The following is a 22253-nucleotide window of genomic DNA, read 5'->3' as shown; positions in this document are numbered from 1 at the left end:
TGGTTCAACCCTTGGGGATACCAGAGCTGGCCTGTGGGCTGCCTTTGACTCCAGCTGACCTTGGAGCTGCCATGGCTAATCTCCTGTTGTGTGAGAGATTCAAGAAGGGTGTCACTGTTTGTGTATACGTGGCTGTAACAAGAAGGGGATTTTTTTTAAAATAGTTGTTTCATTCTGTCAGGAGAAAGCCTGAAGTTGTATGCTGACAGAAATCCCATTTGTTACTAAAATGTCCAACAAGCTCATTCATATGTAATATTTAGTTTATTCACGTACACATTTCACTGAAGTTCTGGCTCTGATCCCTAGAGCTACCATTCTGGCATCTTTCAAATCTCATCTGAGATTGACTCCTGTGAAGCCTGGAAAAGTGATTTGCTTATCGGCTCCTATGTAAATCCCTCACCTTTCAAAGAACAACTGATCTATCTTTATGTTCCTTTGACTCACTGACGTCTCTGCCTGACGATACAGCTCCCGTTTATAATTTCTTTTCCCTTAGTCCTTACTGTTTGTTACAGCCACTCTTGGGTCGTGGCTAATTTTAGATTATCAGACTTCCAAACAAAGTTCATTGCCTTGTTTTACCTATGTGCCCTGAATTTATTCTTTCTTTTGCACATGAAAAAGCAAAAATAATATTATCAGTATAATAACAGCACACATTTCTTTGGGCCCTTTTATTCTCAGTGGTAGCTGTAAGAGGCATTGTAGTAAATGAACTGATTTTCAGTGACCTAATTGCACTGAATGAACTCAGAGAAAGGCCAGCTGCAAAGCCCTGTTTTGGCCTGCTCAGGGGTCATAGCTCCATAGGTCAGGTCATAAACTACACAGAGGTTGGGTAATGCCTTACACCCACCTACATCCCGTGGTTTCTTATCGTCTTCTGACATTTCTCTCATTTGGATACAGAGGTAAGAAGCAAAGCTTATCAAACTTGGCCAAACGTATAGAGGTTAAGGTCAGCTTACCATAGATGATAAATGAAGATTTATGGTTTAAATGATTAAAAGATATTTTGTGTTGTAGTCTGTATAAAATTGTCTCAGTTTAAGAACAGAGTTTATGGATATCATTACAATGGATGCAATGGGCACAAAACTCCTGTATTACAATTCACTGCTCCCTTTCTTGTGCGTCATTCAAAGGTGTTTGGACCGCATTCCAAACAGAATCACTGAAGTGAAGCCCCTTTTTACACGGACCACAGCGAAGCCAGAATAATAGTATGTATAAATAATAACGGTATTAAAATTCCCGCCCTTCTGGAGCACGGGGCAGCGGCGAGGGGCCACCAGGACAGGTGGCAGAGCTGCCAGCGGGACGCAGAGCGGCGGAACGGCCGGCAGGGGGCGGTGCCAACAGCCCTCGCCGACAACGCAGCGGCGCGAGGGGCGGCCCCGGCGGCGAAGCGGTGGGACGTCTTTCAAGATGGCGGCGCCCCTGGACATGGAGCCGCCGGCTCTCAGCCTGGAGCTGCTGCCCACCGACCCGCTGCTGCTCATCCTCAGCTTCCTCGACTACCGGGATCTGATGAGGTGAAGGCCGGGCCCGGTGCGCCGCGGGAGCCTCTGGGCCGCGCTGCCGGGGGGGAAGGAAGGACGGCTGGCCGAGCCCGGCCTCGGCGGGAGGCGGGGGAGGTGCGGGAGGCGTTCCCCCACGCGCCGCCGGGCCGCGGCTCTGGAGAGCGCCGGTGGGGTCCGCTCCCTTCCGCGGCCTCGGCGCACCCGGGCCGTGCTGCAGCGGCACGGGGCGGCCGCTAGGTCGGCCGTGTCGGGGAGGGAGAAGCGGCCGGGTGGGAGCTGCGGGGAGCGGGGCGGGCCGCCTGCCTCGGCCGGGGCTGGCGGTGGCCGCCGGTGCGCAACTTTTGGGTGCGCTGGCAAACGGGGTCAGGAGAAGAGTGCTGGTGGGGGATGTGACAGACGGGGAGGCGAAGCAGCGAACGGGGCACGGCGCTCGAAAGCATATGTCGCTGTGCGGGGGAGAGGTTTGGCTTCTTCTCGAGAGGGCAGGCGTCCTGAAGCACTGCGCGCTTAAAACAGCGGCGGTGTTTGGTTAAGCGAAAGGGAACGTTCACCATCTTCCCCCATTACCTGTTGTTTTTATTTGTATTTAAATCGCCATGTGGAGGTGAACCAATAGCTGAGTTAATGGAATGAGTAATTCTCTGGAACTCTGATATGTGTGGGCAAACAAAGGGCGGTTCTGTTGCCAGGAGTACAGGCAGTTATTGAATGGGCTGTTGTTTGGGGCTGGGGAAAACCAGATGCAGACAAACAGGAGGACCTCTCGATCAGCAGCAGCACGTGAACCAGAGCTGCGAGCTGCTCCGTGCGGGGTGGATGTGAGAGCTGCGGGTCGGACGGCGGAGATGAGAATATGTTTTTAGCTAAAACCATCCCAATGAAGTGTGAGCAGCGGCAGTGATTGAAATCGGTGTTGCGTTAGAGAGAGGAATGCGTGAATCAAATAAGTTGTCATCAGTTGTTTTTCTTTTTGTAAATATTAGTGAGGAAAGCCGAAGGCATCTGGGAGATTTATGTTAACTAGGCAGCAGAAATGAGATGAAGCATAATGGAAGCAAAAAACTTAACAGTGGGGTAATTGGGTAAATTCAGTGGAGATGACTTAGTAGTTGATGACAATATAGTGAAGGCAGTTAGGCTTAATGCCTGTTTTTGCTAAATATTTGATGAAATGAGATGAATATGGTTAGGTTTCTCATTTGTAAGTTCAGTAATAGTAGTTTTGCTCAGCTTTCAGCTTGTGGTACTCGGGGTGTTAATTGAGGACATCTCTGGCTTGCTTGTCTTTGTTTTAGTGGCATGTGTGCATACACTGTCACAGACATTCCCATTTCTCCTGTATTCCACAGGTTGGTCAGCCTGGTGGTCCTTAAATAATGAAAGATCCCAGCAATTATGTAATTAATGAGAATGGCTTTAATTGAATCTTTGACCGTGTTTGAAGCCACATATTACACTGTTACCACAGTGACTTCTTTCTTCCAAGCAATTATAAGCTTGGTTGATAATTAAGGTTGGAAAGATCACTGAGATCATCTAGTCCTGCTGTCAGCCCATCGCTGCCATTAAACCACGTCCCTCAGTGCCACATCTCTGCTGTTCTTGGAAAGCTCCAGGGGTGGTGACTCCACCACCTCCCTGGGCAGCCTCCAGTAATGCCAAGAACAGATTTCAGCTAAGAATTTAACTTCAGGATGTTTTTATTTACAAATAAACTTCCAGAATGTCGCAAATGAAGTTCTCATATTGCTAAATATCAAGGTCTTGTTATTCATGAGCAGCCATGAATCAACATAGTGGGCTTCTGCTGGGATTACTACTAAATTCTAAGTGCAAGCCATTAATAGGTGTTGAATAGTTTCTTGTTTAAAAGCAAAGCCGTTAAAGCTTACAGGTGCTGCAAAGACTGGTGAAGTAACACAGCAGTGGTACAAGAGGTGTGTGTTCTGGTCAAGCTGACCAGTCAGATAAGTGAGCTCTAATTCTGAGGAACAAAAAAGTGCAAGACCGTGCCAGTGAAAGGTGATGAATAAAAAGATCCAAGGGCTACAGCAGTCAGTTTGGTGTGTCTCATTGGTAGAACTTGCTGCCCTAATAGAAGTGAGTGTATTTCTGACTTTGAGGGTAATTGCAGGGCATACAGGAGAATCACTTTAGTTTGTTGAAATACTAATACGGTTCTGATTTGAACAGCTTATTGTGGACACTGGGGAAAAAATTTTAAGAAGATTGAATTGAGCAGATAAACACAAATAATTCTGTGGTCTCAGTGTGAGATAGAATGCAACTGATTTAGCTTATCAAAGGCAGGATTTGGAGGCATTGTTATTCCAGTGTGTGACTGTGTCCGTTTGCACTGTTAGTCCTTATAAAATGCCAATTTCTGAGCTACACAGAGAAGGAAATAAATGAAAATGACCAGAAGTTGAAGTTTAGTAACTTCGTTTTGAATATTTAGGTGTTAATCTCAGCTGTTAAAGCATACACATTAAGTGTTAGAACAAGGTATTGGAGTGGTGATGCTACATCTTTACTGGCAGTATCTTCCTGCAAGTTTCTTCAAAGCATAACTGACAATTCTGCTCAAACATAGAAGAGGAAGGCTAAGGTTTATTGTCAGGTGTTTGGGTTAGAGTAAATGAGACAATTGTTTCTTTAAAATTCTATGACTCTTTGAATAACTTTTCCTTTATTACTGCTCTGCATGTTGCTGATGCTTTGCAACACATTCTTATAAATATACTGAGGTTTCCTTCCCGTTGATACCAGCTGTACATCTCAGAAAGGCTTTTCAACTGTAAAAGTAAACAGAGGAACAGACTTGTTTTTTTGATGTTACCTCCATTGTTGCTTTTAAAGAGCAAGTTAACAGACATTTGGAAAATAAAGGTCCTATATTGCTATCTCCTTGCATCAGGGAGACTTGAATGACTTCTGAGGCCAATTCCCAACCTATATCCAACAATTTTTCTTCATACTGCACTATGCAGCATTTTTGCAAAGGCAAAATGTGATTCTTTTAATTTCCTGAAGCAGCAGTGTTACCTGTAATGCAATGGCAAGAACTTATGTATGCTCTTCATAAGAGTGAGCTTGCGGTACTTATTTCCAAGTCTACCATCCTTTGTATTTTTTCCTGTTTTATTTTTTCCCATAAGTTATTTAAATAACTTAAAATGGAAAATAACCTCCTAAAACTTTACAGTTATGTATCTTACTGATTGAGCTTTCAATAGTATGACAATGGTGGGGAAAAAAAATTAAGGTAGAGATGGGCAATTCAGGTAATGAAACAAACATAATAACTAGCCTGCTCTACAGGAATGCTTACTTCTGGTGGATTGTAATCATACCTGAATCTTTCAGATTATGTTTGTGATGGAAAAGACCTAGAGGCTGACCTGCTTTACAAAATTAATTAATTACTGACAGTTCTCAAAGCATGTACTTCCAATAGAAAAGTAGTCCATGGCTTACACAGCTGTAATGGAAACTGTTAACCTTTATAAGAACAACTCTAAAAAGGATAGCTAACGAACTTTCAAGCTTTCTCATTTATTTCATGGGAAGGCAAGTTACAGTTTATTGGTGAGTATTTATCCCTGTTTAGTTCACTGCTTTCCTGCAATCAAATGTAATGATTTTGTATTTGTAGCTGCTGCTATTTGAGTCGGAGATTGAATCAACTATCAAGCCATGACCCATTGTGGAAAAGACACTGCAAGAAATACTGGCTTATTTCAGAGTAAGTGTGGTTCTCTGAAGCCTTCTTTCTGCTAGCAAAAAAAAAGAGTCTTGTATGCAATTGTGCACATGACTTCCTGTAACACTTAGATTGGTGTTCACCATTTGCTGTCTTCACTTTGATGAGAGCTTAGAGGTATCAAAAATGTTTGTTTTCTATAAAAGTTTCTATAAAAGGGTTAACAAAGTTTGTATGGATACATAGGGGTACCCTGTTAATGCCTAAGCTGAAGGAGAAACTGCAGTTCGACTCTCGGACACCAAATATTCTGTGGTAATATTCTGAGTAATTGATGCAGCACTGATGAGTCACTGATGCAGCAATCCAGGTGTACCCCCACAATTGCAGTGGGGGTAATTGTGGGGGTACACCTGGATTGCTGCATCAGTGACTGCTGTGGCTGGAAATACAGAGTAGCTGAGGTTGGAAGGGGTCTTTTTGAGATCATCTAGTCCAGCTCCCCTGCTCAAAAAGGGTCACCTATGGTGACTTGCTCGGGACCCTGTCCAATAAAGCTCAAAGTTTTCCGAAAATGGAGACTCTGTAACCACTCTTAGCAACCTGTTCCTGTGTTTGACCACCCTCACAATAAAAAAGGATTTCTTTGTGATCAGTTTGAATTTCCTGGCTTTTAGTTTTTGGTGATTGCTTATTCTACTGTCAGTTCGCACTGTGGAGAGGAGTATGACTCCATCTTTACTCCTTTCCATTAGGGTATTATCATACATTGATAAGATGCCTCTGAACCCTCCTTTCTCCATTCAGAAGAATTCCAGCTCTCTTAAACTCTGATTAAGTGAAAGATACTCCAGTCCCATAATCATCTTTGAGGCCTTGTCTAGTACATCTGTATCTGTCTTGTTCTGTGGAGCCCAAGCTGGACAAAGTGCTCCAGACACAACCTCATGCAGGCTGTCTAGAAAGGAACAGTGTTCTTGGCCAATGTTTTTCCTGTTGCACCTGAGGTTCTGTTGAGCTTTTTTGCTGCAAGGGCACATTGATGGCTCTTGGTCAGCTTGGTATCCTTCAAGGCTCCCTTCTTGGCAAAGCCACTTGCCAGCCTCTTGATGTATGTACTGGTGTGTGGAGTTATTCTTCCTCAGATGTAGGACATCAATGTGTGGAAACATATGATAAATATTCTAATTATATACAGCTTATGAAGCTATAATGCAGGTTGTGAAAGTTTTGCCTTGAGATTCTCTGTGTAAAAATCCTAAGGGGAAAGAAGCAAGTGGGAAGTTCAGACTGAATACCTGATGCTTGAGAAGAGGAGCATGGTGAACTTACACGGGAAAGGTGAGGGAGTCAGGGCTCTGCTAAGAACAGACTGTAGGGTTACTTTCTGACACGCTGGTCTCCCTTCACCCAGGAAGAGTAAGTAATCAAGACTGAAGGAAATCTCTACAAATGACGTTGGAGGGTGAATATGAGCTTAAACTTCTCTCATCTGCTGAGACATGATTCATGCTAGGTTTTTCCTCTTTACTCTCCAGTTTTATTGCTAGTTTTTCTAATTTTCCAGATTAAATATAATTTTTTTCTTCTCCCTTCCCTCCCCCCCAAATCTTCCTCAAGAAATAAGGCTCTTCTGTCCTTACAAGAGCTAAAAAAAAAAAAAAAAAAAAATTAAAGCTGATATGAAGGCATCTCAATTGCTAAATTATTATGCAGGTGTATGGAGCTGTATTAAAACTTTTAGATTCAGCATGCTTATTGGAACCTCAGGAGTTGGAATATATCTTTACACAACAGTGGAAGAGCTGCTACACTTTTGGAGGCAAGCATCCTGTGTCAGATGTCAGTCAGCATTTTTATGCAGCCAGAATTTGAATAATCTGCTGTTGTGCCCATGAGCAGAATTGAATATGCAGTAATTCTTTCAGAAATTGGCTTTCTGGATCAGCATACAGCATTCTTATTTAACTATCAGGTTTGCTCTTTAATCCTTTTTATTGGGTAAATAGAGGAGTTCATGATTCCTTTATTTGACTATGCAGTAGATCAAAAAATAAGACTTTTAGAGGCCTACAAAGTGATTTAGCTATTTAACAGTTCTAAGACTTAATTCTAGACAATATTCTTCCCTTAAAGAAATAGTGTATCCCTACTTTCCCCTGGTACTAAGTACCAAAAGTTTATCCTAAATCTGTTCCAAGTTGCTGTTCAATAGATGTCAAAATTAACTAGATTGGTGTAGCTTCTTGTGACTGAGAAGTGTTCCAGGCTTAATATTAGGCATGTGGTTTCTACCAAATGACAAAAACTAGCTTCTTGGTTTTCGAAGTCAAAGTATTTAGGCTGGTGTTTAAAAGTTCTTTCTTCATGTCTACTTAGTGAGGAAAAAAGTCGACGAAATCAGAGCTGGAAAGCTATCTTCATCAGTACCTACTCTGATCTTGGAAGATACATCCAGTATTATGCTACACTGAAAAAAGCCTGGGATGACCTAGAGAAATACCTAGGACAGCGGTGTCCTCGGATGATTGGTTCTTTGAAAGGTACAGTGTGATACCTGCTTGCTTTAGTAGATGGATGCTACTTTTATTATTACTTTTATTATTTAGTTTTATACTGCTTTTGTCTTAGATGTGTGCATTGGTTACTGGAGCCCTGCAAGTGAAGGAGATGTGCTCTCCCTTCCAGTAAATAAGTATGTCAGACCTCATGTCTAGTCCTTGCAAAGTTGCTAGTAATCCATAGGCAGTATTGAAGTGAAAAATCTTACCACTGTTTTACTATCAGAAGCTTCTTTTGTCTACAGAAAATGATTGGAATCGAACAATTCCGGTACTTGAATAGTGATGGGAAGTTTTAGCAGGAGCTCTTAACAAGACTTAAACCTTTATGGTACCATTAGTACACACTTTGTTTCAGTGAACTGTTGACTGATGCCTTGCTATAACTGAGCATACAGAATCCCCCCTAGAGTGTATGTGGGGGTATAAGAATAGTTATTCCCAGCGCCCTTCTGTTGCTAATCGAATGTGAAAATTTCCTAATTACACTCAACATGTTTGATGCTGCAAATACAAGATGAATGGTGCTGTAGCCCAAGGGTTTTTTTTTTTTGTTAATGGTTGGATTGAAAACTGAGAGAAGCAACCCTTGAAATAATATTTCCTGACTGTCAGGTAATAACAATATTGTGGAGGAGAGCTTATTTTCACTTCGTAAATACTTTATGTGTAGAGCATGCCTGTTGAGATTACACTGAATGAAGGTTGGTGCTGTATTAAGTAATCAGTTAATGTAATCAGCCTCTTTCCAAATGTATGTAGTACTAGTTCTATGCCTCCTGGCATACAGTAGTTACTAAATGTTGTTTGTTTGATCAAGATACTTACAAATTTCATACTTTGTATTCAAAATACTTGATTTTCAGTGATTCTGGCTACTTGCTTGGAACCATGCTTTTACGCAACTGTATCCCTAATTTTCCTTGCTTGTATGTCTGTCAGTTCACTTTCTCTGAATTACGAGTTTCAAAATACTTTAAAATGTATATTCCTGTATTTTCTTTTGTAATAACATAAAAGAAGATATATCATAATGCTGGGGCTACATTAAATTCTCTTTACAATTGAAAACATGCTGTTATGTCTAGAATATGGCTAATTTCTCTTTATTGCTAGCCGTGCTGCTCTGATGAAATTATGTGAAATGAAATTTTAAAGAAAAGGTCTTACTGCAAATCCTAGTATTCACATGTGTCAGGAACAGCACACGAACATTGTGGGTGGAGTAGGGAGCATTAAATTTGAGTGTTGGCAGCAGTACTTGTTTATTCCCCCTCTAACACTGCCTCGCAATACTCTGTTTCTTTTTGTATACAGAGAGTGTGCAGGAAGAGGATTTAGATGCTGTGGAAGCACAGATCGGGTGCAAACTCCCTGATGACTATCGGTGTTCGTTCCGTATTCATAATGGACAGAAGCTAGTTGTTCCTGGGTAAGCTACAGCAACTACTTACCAAGTTGTTAATTGTCTGTATTAAAAAGTTCATATGTCTGCTGACTAGGAAAGATGAACCACTGAATGTATTGTAACTGAGGGACCACTTGTGCTGACACTGATTGTACAGTTGATCATGTTCTAATCTCAGAAGTAACTGAAAATGTAGTGTAGATTTCTAATTGTTCTTGATTGCCTTTATTTTTTTTTCTAATAACTGAAACTTCAGAATGTTAACATACCACTGCATGCTGCTTTCCTGAAGTTTTGCTTTGTGTTACATAAGTGAACTAGACTCAGACTGCAGTCTTCATGATTTGTAAACTTTTGTTCTTTAAAAATAGTTAAGGAATAATATTCCAAACCAGGTAGTCATTCTCAGTAGAATCTAAGCGTCAATTTAGCAAATTAAATTTTCCAAGTAGAAGACTTTATGATGATACATCAGCAATTAAAAACTCCTTTTACATCAAGGTTAACATGCAGGTGAGTGCACATGGATTCGTATCTTCCAATTATGAAAAGATTTAGCAGGTCAGCACTTGATGTGTAAACGCTAGTGTTAGCAAAAGATAAAAAGCTAGGGCAAATCATTGCAGTGTCTCTACTGAGCAGTGCTTTCATGTTGCCCTGCCTTCACTGATAAAGCAGGCACAGCTTCGTCTAATTCTGGTGTTGTAAGTGCAGTGGGTATATGGGAAATGGTTTTATGCAAACATAAGGATGACTTCCAGGAAAAACTTGGGTTATTGGTTTTTCTTTTTTTTTTTTTTTCAGAGGAGAGGTAGTGTCCTATCTAGTTCTGTAGATTTTAAATGAGATAGCTCTTTCCATTTTGAGAGTGCTTCCTTCTGTTACCTGATAGAGTAAAACGTGGTAGTTAGTAACTGCAGATACATTATTGTTGGTCAATGGATGACTAAAAATTTTTGAATGCAAATATGGCTCGCCGTGCTTGCTATGTTTGATCATTTGGAAGTGATCAGAATGAAGCTCTGCAGCTTGTGTGTGTTCTGCTCTTCCTGCTGCTCTTTTACTCCCACTACACCCTGCCTTGATGAGCAGTGTGCCTGTGGAGGGGCAGCAAGGGACACATGCATTAGGGCATGACCTTCAGTTCAGATAACTGCCAGTGGGCTATGGTCTATTACTGTGCCCTCAAAGGGAGGGTACAAGCCTAAACATTTCTTGACAAATCCCAATGATGGACCAATTATTTCTGACACTGGGACCTTGGAATAAGAAAGGATGTCACACTGCAAGTAGAAGATACAGTGTTACTTTGGGGCAGGCTTGCTTGCTGACCCCACAATTCATGCTCCATAGTGGGACATGAATATCAGCAAGATCAGGTCTAGGAGGCGAAAGTTGGTGAGTTTGTGGGATTGGTATGTTAGACCAAAAATGGAGGACACTGGGTCTAGATGTGGGTGCCAGTCACTCGTAAGTGCTTTGGGAGTCTTTGTCTGGATTTTAACGACGCTACGTATGGAAGGATGAGAGGAATGGAACCCGTTGCCCAAGGTAGGAGCAACTTAGATCATCCAGACGTGTGGCAGCTTGTGCCTTGAGTCACTGCTTTCATAATGCCAGCAAAAGCTTAGTGTGTGCAAAAGTTTGCATCTGAGAACATTAGTGAAAGGCAAATTAGAAGGGAGTATGGGTGGGGAGGTGTAGATTACAAGTTTGTTTACTTGGATGAAGAAGAGAAGGTTGTGGCTCTTTGGGGAACAGGAGAAAAATAAATTAATGTTGTTTAGAAAGTCAAGAAGCTTATCTTCTAGTGCTGCAATCTTGACACAGGTTCTAGTTCAGTCCACATTAACCTATTAAATGACATTATTGAAAGACTAGTTATGGGAGGACTAATCAGTCTTAGTCTTAGGAATATTTTCTTAACTACTGTATCAAGACTACTCAGTTGTTAACAGTGGCCTGGTCTAGTTTGATCAGATAGATAGACCTTGGAGTTCTAGTGATTAAGTAACAGCTACCTCTACAAAGAAGTGAAATGTGGAGTGTGGATTTTGGAGTGGATACTGGTTGTTTTGTTTGTTCCCTGTTCTAGGAGTTCTCTTGTGCAAATTCCCTTGTGATTCCTGTGTTAATCATTGACACTGCATTAGAATTTAAGTGCTTTCTCATTATTTTGATCAACTCCTTGCACTAACCAACATTGGGCAAGATATCTCCTGTTTCAGAGCTTTGGGAGAATGTCAGCCACATTCTGCCAAACAGGAAAAAAAAATAAAAATAATATGAGAAAGCTGTTGTTGCAAATCTGTCGTATTCTTACAAATGCAATAACTGTGTGAGCTCTATTACTTCAGGCCTTTTTCCAAATTGATGATGCATAGTACACTGATGTGTAAACTTTTAATGCGTCCTGCTGTTTCATAAAAGGAATCTCTCATGTTTTTTTGATGCTGTCCTTCCAAATGTCTCCGAGTCCCACATCAGTTACATAAAGACATGTTTATATGCAATGCATTTGTTACTCTAATCGCTGCTTTCATTAATCTCCTGCTGTTAGCCTGTTCGAAAGAATATCTTGAATTCTTGTATTTTGCTGAGTTTTAAAATCAATCTGTAAAGTAACCCAAATTAAGGAGGCATTAAAGTGTAATTCTTAACAAAATATTGTCAGGTACTCTCATATTTGGTTCATACTTAACATATGTATGTGTTGAGACGTTACTAGAAATGTCAATGTTGACTTGCTCGGATATTTCCTCTAGAGAGCCTGAATTTTTAAACAAATAAAATCTAGATGATGTGACTTAATGATGTGACTCAAATACAGAAGCCAAAATGCTAGTAAGACGGACCAGAAATGAAGGGCTCATACAGAACTCCTGTCCACTTATTTTAAGTCCTATTTAAAATTGTTCACTTTTCATTTTAACCCTGCAAAGTTTTCTCTAAAGCTTGTGACCTTGCTAACACTCAGGCTAAGCCTGAAGCCTACCAACTCTTTCCCGTCATACACAAAAACTCATCTGCAGTGCATTTTTCTTCGGCTTTGTCAACTGCAGTCATCCCTTCTTGCTAGGCACACTGCTGAAGTGTGTGTTCTTGTAGGTGATTACTTTAATTACTTTACCCCTTTTAATCATTTCTCCATTATCTGCACATATATGAGATTGAATGCATGCTGCTTTTTTTATTTTCACCCTAGCTTTCATTCTTATCAATGTTAGCTTCAGATTCTGATGCTCACCCTCATTTTAAATCTGTTATATGTACTAATCTGAAAGCACCTTTTTTTTCCTCAAGTGTCTGTATTCATTTTCTATCTCAGGAGACTCCTTTTGTGGGCTTCAAAGTCATTTTCATATTGTCAGAAAAATTCCCATCTTTTGTAATGTGCTTAAAAAAAACTAGAGGAAAAATTAGATGCATAATGGTCTTGTCATGTGATGCTTTCTCATTCTTTCCTTGTGTGACTTTGTGTCTGACTGCCTTAGTTTTTATACAGAGATTTTAATCTGACTTCATAGTTGTTTTCCTTCTTTACTTATCAACCTTTTCTCCAAAGCGTAGAACACCTAGCTCATAGTTTTGATGAATGTCTGTTACTATAGCAGCTTGTTATTCTAATTGAAAAATCACGGATGTTTGATAGTATTGGAATTAACTTGCACAAAATGTGAGATTTCTTCAGCTATTATTACATTAAGCTACGTAAGAAATTGTGCCAGCTATGAATAGGTAGTCTACAGCTTCTTTGAAGTAATTGCAGACAGAATGGGAATCTTGAGCAGCTTAAGATGATTCTCTAAGGGACACAAAATGTACGAGAAAGTGTGAAAGCAACCGAGCCTCCCTCTAAGTTTTACAGGGAACTAAGACTTGTCTCTGCTTCTGACTGTTATTGTTGGATTTAATATAGCTCTAATATAGCATTGTTAGATTGAAAGCTTTCTTTGCATTTTGAGTGAGATCTTCTGTTTATATCCATTCTGCTTCTCTGAAGGTTGATGGGAAGTATGGCACTGTCCAACCACTACCGCTCTGAAGACTTGCTGGATATTGACACGGCTGCTGGAGGCTTTCAACAGAGACTAGGTCTGAAACAATGTCTTCCTCTGACCTTCTGCATTCATACCGGCCTGAGTCAGTACATGGCCCTGGAGAGCGTGGAAGGACGGAATAAATACGAGATCTTCTATCAATGTCCAGTAAGAAGGATATGCTTATACTTGTGAATGTACATCTGTGACAGTTGATAGTAGCTGTTTGTTTAGCTTTTCTGCTATGGAAAATAAGCAGAATCTCCTCTCTCAGATGTGATAAATGTACACTTCCTACAATAAACCCTCTAGGTTTTAAGGAAGACTTACTTTCCAATGAGAGAACAAATTCGTCTTGAAGAAATCCTTTATAGACTCAATTATTTGAGTGGTTTTTTTCATTCTTATAGTTGTAAAATTTTAAGATAGGCATCATCGTTGCTATTGAAGCTTAAAAATATTATACCTAAAAATACTTCACATATCCCCCTCTTTAGCCACCCCCACCACAACAGTAAGATGAGTGAAGAAGAAAAAAATCTTCGTCCTGCTGTGGAATTCCCGGCTGTATGTTTTCAAAGCATATAGCAATGAGATCTGTAGGGAATGTTTTAATAATGCATTACTTGAAGGATGTTAAGATCCCCATTTGTGTTATATTAAGTATTCAAACCTTTTGGATAATGCATTGGAACCTGAATCATTACTTACCTGCTTATGTTTTGGGTCATCTATGAATAGCCCTGCGTTTTCCAGGTAGGAGAATGATAGTAAAGGAGCTGAGATTGTTTAGTCTGGAGAAAAGAAGGCTCTGAAGTTTTTATCAGTATTTAGAAATAGTTGATAACAGGCCATAAAGAAGTCAGAGCATGACCTTTCCCAGGGAAGCCAATGACAGAGAAGAGGCAATGGGCATAAATCAAAACACAAGAAACCTGATCTGAACGTAGGCCAAAAAAACTCTTAACTGTGAGTGTGGTTGAGCACCGGAGCAGATTACTCAGAGGTTTTGTAGTCTTTGTTCTTAGAGACAGTCAGAACCCAAATGGACATGATTCTGGGTAACCTGCTCTAGCTCTTGCATGAGGGAATTGGACTGATAACCTCCAGAGATCTCTTCCAACTTCAACTTTACTGTGCTTTTGTTCACTCTCTTTAATGATGCCTTGAATCTGATGAACCTTAGTGGACTACCAAAACTGTATGTGTAATTATCAGCTGAGCAGTCTCAGGGACAGGCGTGTGTGTTTTTTATTACATATTTGAAAATCTGACTGGGATAGAATCATGAATTAAGAAGCAAGATTATTGGCCTAGTGGATATAGGGAAGGTGTTCCCTATGTTACATTTCAGATCTTAAAATTTAAACTTGGAAGTCTAATGCTTTCCTTCTAATACATCTATAACCTCCTTTCTGTTTTAGGACCAAATGGCTCGCAATCCATCTGCTATTGATATGTTCATTACAGGTAATACTTCAGAATAAAATATTCTTCAAAATAAAGAGTTTTAATTGCACTGTTTAGGAAATAGCTATCAGTTTTTGTCAGATGAAATCAAACTGCAGAGCAGTTGACTTGAACAAAGCAAGTGTTCTAAATCTTGTCCGGTACTTCTAAGACTAACCTGCTTTAAAGCGTCAGTGGTTACATGAAATGATTTTCCTATTAAAGTTTGTCCTTCCTTGTGCCTTGTGTACCAATTATACAGTGTACTAACTTGTCTAACAAGATGAGCAAAGGCTGTAAATTAGCCATCATGGGTGTAATGTAGTTGGTTAGTAAATATAACATCCAAGTGGACTCTGTTTTTTTCCCCCAGTATTCTTACAACAGTGCTAAAAGTTCAAAACATTTTGTATGCTTTAGTGAAATCTAATTTACTATAACCATGGCTGCAGAGAAAAGACTTTCTGAATTTTGATTCTGTCGATTTCCTTTGTTGAAAAGAAAAGGGAAGAAAGGCGTTTGGTTATGTGGTAATCCATTGTGATCATCTGTCTGACATGTGCATTGACTGAAATGCTGTTTTCATGGTTTGTTGTTTTTTTTTTAATTCACTGGAGTCTGGTTACTGTGGTTATGTATAAGTTAATTTCACTCAATAGGAAAGCAGGTGTGTTTTAAGTAGTTTCAATATTAATTTTAAAATTTAGCCTCATGTTTCTCAGGGTATTTAATATTAATAGGGAGAAATCATTTTACACCATTGCTGGTTTGGGTTGAAGGTGGTTAAACTCTTCACCACTCTAACTATAGGAGTTCTTTCTATGTACTGATGGATAGTATGAACTAATTTCAGTCTGACAAACAATCTGAAATCTGTTTTACAAAGACCATACAGTAGAATGCACTGTGAGCCCTAGAATTATCAGAGGAAAAATGCACCAAAAGCTCAAGAGTAATAGTTTGATTACTTCTCTCTGCATGGGGATGATTTAATACTTTAAAGCTACTCTATAGTGCATTTGTATTGTTTCTTGAGCTTGCTGCTTTTATGGAGCTGAATCAATGATAAGGTGATCTGACATCATACTTAAATGTACTGATTGCACTTGCCTGAAAAGATTCATCTTGGCATATTGCAGGGTTAAGGGGAAGCTTATACAGCATTCATCTAGATTTTCTTGAACATTGCAGAGTAAATTGGTCTATTTTCTCTGTTCAGAGTTACTTTATAAAGAGTTTGCATTTTGTGGATTAGTGGTAGAAAGGAGAATAATAAACGTAGACTTCCATAAGTTCAAAAGACAGTACGTGTAGCTCTCACTAAAAAGAAGTGGTAAGTGCATGTAATCTAAGAGGAGTGATCAGTACTTGATAACAGCTCAGTGAAGGTTAGGGTAACAATTTCTTAGTATTTCAGTTACTTTAAATATGGCTTTGTGTGAGTAAAATTGACATATAATTGAAGAACTCTGTGTACTTTTCTGCTGAACTCTTTATCATAATGCTTAGAAAATTTATGGCTAGAAATAGAGCCAGTATCTCTTGTATGAAACTCATTTCTTTGAAAATTAAATTTGCCAGCTTGACTGTCCACTTAGAAATCAAGCTGTTCCTTAATAATGGCTGTAGATATATGAAAAACCTTTTCTCAAGCAATGGCTGTATGTTAAGGAAAATCCCAACTTGTTTTGAGTGCTCTTATGGGCTTGTGATAGGAGTGCTGAGTATATCTATGCCTGTTTTAAAGAAAGGGAAATTCTGCAACTTTTTAACAGATTTCTTAGAATAAGTTTGGAAACTTGCCTATCAAAGCTAAGTTCATAAATCCACCAGCAGCCTTGTGTGCCTCTTGTAGGTGGACTAGCTGGAAAGAGCTATACAAGTAGGATGCACCACTAAATTAGTGTTCTTTCAAATTATAGGAGAAGAGTCACAATAAGGAAAACATGATGAGATACACCAGCATTTGAAAACTGATTATATTGCAAAACACTTAGCTAAGATTTTCTTCAATTACTGTGGCATTTCTGGAGTATGTACTCGTAGTTCTAGGTTGGTTGCTCCAAATGAGCTTACTTTGTTGACTGGACTGGGATATTGGCTAACTCAGCTAAGAAACTCTGAGAATTTATTGTGAAATATTAAAAATTAAGCTTTTTGCCTTACACTGTTTACGGAAATGTTCTTCGTGGTAAACTTGGGTAAACTTGCCTGTCCTTACAAACACTTCTCTTTGACATCTAGGTACATCTTACTTGGAATGGTTTACATCCTATGTAAACAAAGTGGTAACTGGTGGTTATCCTATCATCAGAGACCAGATCTTCAGGTAATGTGACCAAGACTTAAAGCCTCACTGCAATATGTCGATGTTTCTTTTAGAATGTAGACCTCTTTCTAAGTAGTTACGGGTATCAAATATAAAAGCTAATACTGGGGGAGGAAGGAGTGCATGAAATATTGCAGATACCACTTTGAAAGAGAATGCTTAAATATGGTTTTTTTCCTACCAGAAACTTGAGTTTGTAATTTATATAAATAGGACTGGAATTTTGAAAAAAAGTTGTTTTGAAGCTTAGTTAACACCATATTACTTATTGTTTACAATGCATGTGCTATGCTACAGCTGCAGGGCTGTTTTGAGTTATTAAGACAGCAATTGTTCCAGTGAACTGATCTCTTAAAGTAACACTGCACTAAATAAGTAAACGAACAGGACTTGTTCTAGTGCTTAGATAGTCATGTACTTATAATTTCTTCTAAGTTTAAGTAAGAGCCTTAGTTTTGTCAGACTGGGGTTCTACAGAACCCGAGTTCTTGATCTGAAAGTCAATTTACTTGCTAGGTTTTTGTGGAATAAATAACATAAGAGCACATCCTTAATAACAAGTGTCTTCATTGATTTCAGATGAAATTATATACCTAGCTTAATGCAGGCATTAATGCAGTTAGAAAGAGGTATGTAGCTGTATGAATTTGGGAAGTGTATGTAATGAAGACACTGCATTCGTCATTAACTTAACTACCAGATGAAAAACTCAGAATTACTTTTAAATCTAGCACTGCAGTGTTCTTAGTAATGACTGACTAATCACTTCACACGTTTAGTTTTCTGCATTGAACGTGCACAGCTATTTGCAGATTTAATGTTTTCATTTTTGTAGGTATGTGCATGATAAAGAATGTGTTGCTACCACAGGAGATATTACTGTTTCTGTATCCACATCTTTTCTACCTGAACTCAGTTCTGTACATCCACCGCATTATTTCTTCACTTACAGAATCAGGTAAGAATAACAACAACGTAAAGCACCCCAGGAAAGACCGTTGCGGAGTTCACGTCATCAATTTTATGAATACTGTGTATAAATGTGTAAAGTTACTGAAATTAATCGAATGTGTCTGAATGTGCACAGCATGCAGTATTTAATTCAAAAACAACCATTTAAATGTTATCTCGTCAAGTACATAAGGCATCTGTCAAGTTGGTAATTGGTAAAATACAGTGATGTGTGAGGTAAAAAAGTTACAAGTAACTCAGAAAGGGAGCAATAATGATAGTGAGCAGAGACATACAGGTGGATACTGGCAACTGATTCAGTATACCTTACTGTAAGTTGTTGGGTTTTTTTTTTTTCCTCAGTCTGCTTTGAGAGATACCCCAAGACTGCCCAAGTCTTAAAATGTATGAAAGTAGTTACATAATCATTAAATGTGCTGTTTGGCTTCTAGAATCGAAATGTCCAAAGATGCCCTTCCTGAGAAGGCTTGTCAGCTGGACAGTCGATACTGGAGAATAACAAATGCCAAAGGTGATGTAGAAGAAGTTCAAGGTCCTGGAGTAGTTGGTAAGCAAAAGATTACTTTTATAAACCTAATGGAGAATGTTTTGGTGCTTAATAGTGCAAGTTTCATGACGTGTATATTAGCTGTTCTTTACGGTGACATGGTAGTAATGTGGTTTGCGTCAACACGATTTCATTGCTTGAAAGGAAGAAATATGCATCCATCTGTTTCATCTTTTAAAGTTGTTTTGCAAGCAGTTTTAACATCTTGATAGTCAATCTTTCTTCAAACAGTTTTTTTTTAATGCTAATAGTTAGAGTATAATTTCTGCCTCTACTAGAATCTGAAATGATCTGCCTGAATGTTACAGAGTGCTGCTGCTCTAGCAGTGCTGAAATGCAGTTATACATCAGCTCTTACTGTGATCTAACATCTTGTCTACAGGGGAGTTTCCAATAATCAGCCCAGGGAGAGTCTATGAATATACCAGCTGTACTACTTTCTCCACAACGTCTGGATATATGGAGGGGTATTACACCTTCCACTGCCTCTACTACAAGGAAAAATTCTTTAATGTTACAATTCCCAGATTTCATATGGTGTGTCCAACATTCAAGGTGTCTACAGCACGAATGGTAAGCAAAAATGCAGTTGTGCTTATCTTGGATTTTCCTTCTCACCTCCTGTTCTCATTGAGTGTTAATCTTAATAGTAGAATGTAACTATGTGTCTAAACTTCAATGATGACTTTTTTCAGTTTTAATGCTTTTCCTGAATATCAGCTCTCTCTGAGATCCATTTCACTTAAAACATAAAATCTGGAAGTATCACTCAGTCTGATACTTGGACAGCTTCCATTATGCAAACTTTTTTAAGCTTCTGGAGTGTTTATTGATAAGAAAACACTTATGTTGCAAAATTCGCAGCACCGAACAATATTCAGATTGATAACACACTTAAGCCTAAGTCAGTCTGAAAACTGTGGTAGTCAGTTTGTACACCGGTAAAGCCATGTATCCTTGTTGCTTTGACATGTAATACTACCAATTTAAAATTTTTAAAATGATCCTCCTGATATTCAGTTTTCACTTGAAGTGCATTTGACTAACTCTCTTAATGAGTTGGCAAATCAGAAAAATATTTAGCTTGCTGTTAATTATCATTGCGGTTTAGAGATTGCAAGTTAACTTTAATTTTTCTGATTGTTTTAGAACATTTAGATGTGATAGCTTTATTGTATGACTTGCATAGCTCTTTTCTAGTGACTAGTTCAGATAGAACTTAAAATCTTGTGCAAGTGTTGAGTATTTCTTCAGGGATAGGCCTCTACTTTTGCTTTGGAAAAACAGGACCAAGTTTATTTGAAAAATCGTGTTACCAGTGGCTATAATAGAAATTGCCAGCAGAGGTCGTACTTATAGTGGAAGGTATTTCTAGATTACCTTTATGAGTGGAAGAGGTTACAGTGTACATGACTGTAAAAGTCATTTGGTTTTATCTCTTTTGCTCTACCACTACTTTTAAAAGTAGTAATGAACCTTTGTTTTTAAACTGCTTGTATTAAAATATGAGCCACCGAGGAAGCTGGTACAACTAACGTTCCAGATTGATTCAACATAGCTGTACATATGGAATAATTAAGGCTAATGGAAATTTATTGAGATGAAGATCAAATAGTTTGACAAAATGATCTCTAGTGTAAATTAAGCTTTATAATTTTAAGTAACTGTTTTTTTGTTGTTTTTTTTTTAAGACATGGGCACAGTATCTACCTCAGTTAATTGATGTGATAATATAGATTTCTAATTTTTCTGGACAAACAATTGTGGTTTCTTATAAGTTGCTGAAATACAAGATTTTAATTAAATACGAATGTGCCTTGTATTAGGAAACAAATAATAACAAGTATGCAGTGGATGAAGACGAAGATTCCACAGACACTGATGAATATGAGGACCGCCGTAGAGTGATGGACATTCCTGCACCTTCTGGACGCTGCCCACATCATACCTGATGGGACTTTTTTCCAAAACTGTTTTCAGAAGCTGAACTCTTTGGGGCTAGTGCATAAAAATATTTCTGACTATTGTAAATGAACTTTCTGTTGCTCATCAGGGCAACTAGCATGAATGTTGGTGCCAGCTCTAATATTCATCAGAGTATAACTTCTTTCTTTTTTTTTCCTGGTTTGGAAGTGCAGGGGAAGGGGGGGAAGGAGGGAAGTAGAGAAAGAGAAAGGTGTTTGGATTTTGTTCACTTTTTTCCCGGGTGCAAAACAGTGTGATAGTCTGAGATAATCATATGTTTCAATTTTAAACCATTGTGTGGGGATTTGTTTTTATACAAGCATTTGAAATTAGCAATAGACAAGGAGGCAAAAGAGGTGTGTATTGTCCACGTGAGTTTCTACTGTTGGTAATTTCTGCTAGGAATGATGTTTGCAGGTTGGTTGATATATCCTGTTTGGGTTAGATCAGGTGCTCTTACGCTCTTTTTATTAATGTAGAACCACCAGAAAATTCTGATTGTCAGATAAATTTGGAGCGAAACTGGCCTTATTTTTAGACAATCTGTCTTTCTGCTTAATTTTATGCTAAGTGACTCTGATTGAATAATGCCTTTTCAGAATGTAGTGCACACACACATCGTCTGCCACTTGGTAAAGAAATTTCTCAATGACTACGAAGTATGAATTTGTAAATATGTTTTGAGTTTTTCATTATATGATGTTTGCTGTTCAGACTTTGCCCTAGTTGACAATTTCTGTCAAAGTATCATGTTTTCCTAAATCCTCTGTGGATTTTTGCAACTATGCCTCCTGAATCCCCCCACCAAAAAAAAAAAAAAAGAGCCTGACAGAACACCAGATGACTAGAATCTTTATATTTAAATAAGTATCTGTTTGCTTTATCACTTTTATTTCATTTCCACTGTCATTAATAAACAAATTAACTGCCTTCTTTGCTTTGAAGTGCTATATGGGAATGCTTCTGACAAGACTTGGACAAAACTGGTAACTAGTTTTGCTGTAGTAAGTTCTTTTTTTTTTTTTTTTTTTACATCCAGAATTAGTAACTTCGATGAGTAATACCACTATATTGTTGTTACAACTGGATTTTTCAATTGCTGAATAGCTACAGCTGTTACAGAAAGTCTGAATGTTTGTTTGTTTGTTTCCTAGAAGTCATTGTCATAGTCACTGGGTTCTCAATGAGCTCATCTTTCTCTTGTGCCACACAGCATTTGGATAGATCTTCCACAGCAGGAGACAAATGAATACTGAATGTGACCATCGCAACAGTTCTTCAGGTGAAACATCCAGAGGAGTTAAAAAAAAAAAAAAAAAAAAAAAAAGTTGCTTCTCCAGTACTGAAGTGTGAACAGCAGTGTGAATTACTAGACTACGTTAAACATGTTTTCGCTTGGGAGCTCCTTCAGTATTAACTGTTAGAAGAAAATGTTGTGTTGGAGATTATCATGGCTTAATGCTGTTTCTTAACAGAAGGTTCATCGTCAGTTAGAAGGATCAGTGAATAAAGATTGGGAAACCAATACTTAGCAGAACTAGAGCTTATTCCAGTGCAATCTGTCTGATGTGTGTGTTAGCAATTGTTAACTGTCATGGTCAGGGCCATGCTGTAGTCAGAAACAGGATCTGTGGGTTCTAGTAACATAGTATCAACCAAAGGTCATTAGGTTCTGTGGAAACACTTCCAACAGATGTTATGGGAGAGTTCCTTTTCCTTTCAGTTGTTACAAAGGAAGTGTAATTTTTGC

General features: G+C 38.8%; 1 protein-coding gene across 1 annotated transcript; it reads left to right on the top strand.

Annotated features, from left to right (window-relative positions):
* The first annotated feature begins 1384 nt into the window (after positions 1-1384).
* FBXO3 (F-box protein 3) lies at positions 1385-21433 on the top strand. The gene is made up of 11 exons (XM_085224530.1): positions 1385-1541; positions 5185-5274; positions 7612-7775; positions 9111-9225; positions 13205-13409; positions 14666-14711; positions 16935-17019; positions 17855-17977; positions 18423-18538; positions 18921-19111; positions 20365-21433. The coding sequence occupies exons 1-11, from the start codon at positions 1435-1437 to the stop codon at positions 20488-20490; spliced, it is 1368 nt and encodes a 455-aa protein (XP_085080656.1). The 5' UTR covers positions 1385-1434; the 3' UTR covers positions 20491-21433.
* Positions 21434-22253: the final 820 nt, after the last annotated feature.

Source organism: Meleagris gallopavo, chromosome 5 (genome assembly GCF_905368555.1).
Source record: "Meleagris gallopavo chromosome 5, MGAL_WU_HG_1.1, whole genome shotgun sequence".
Taxonomy (NCBI): domain Eukaryota; kingdom Metazoa; phylum Chordata; class Aves; order Galliformes; family Phasianidae; genus Meleagris; species Meleagris gallopavo.
The sequence above is the reverse complement of the archived record's forward strand: the minus strand, read 5'-3'. Positions and strand labels throughout refer to the sequence as shown.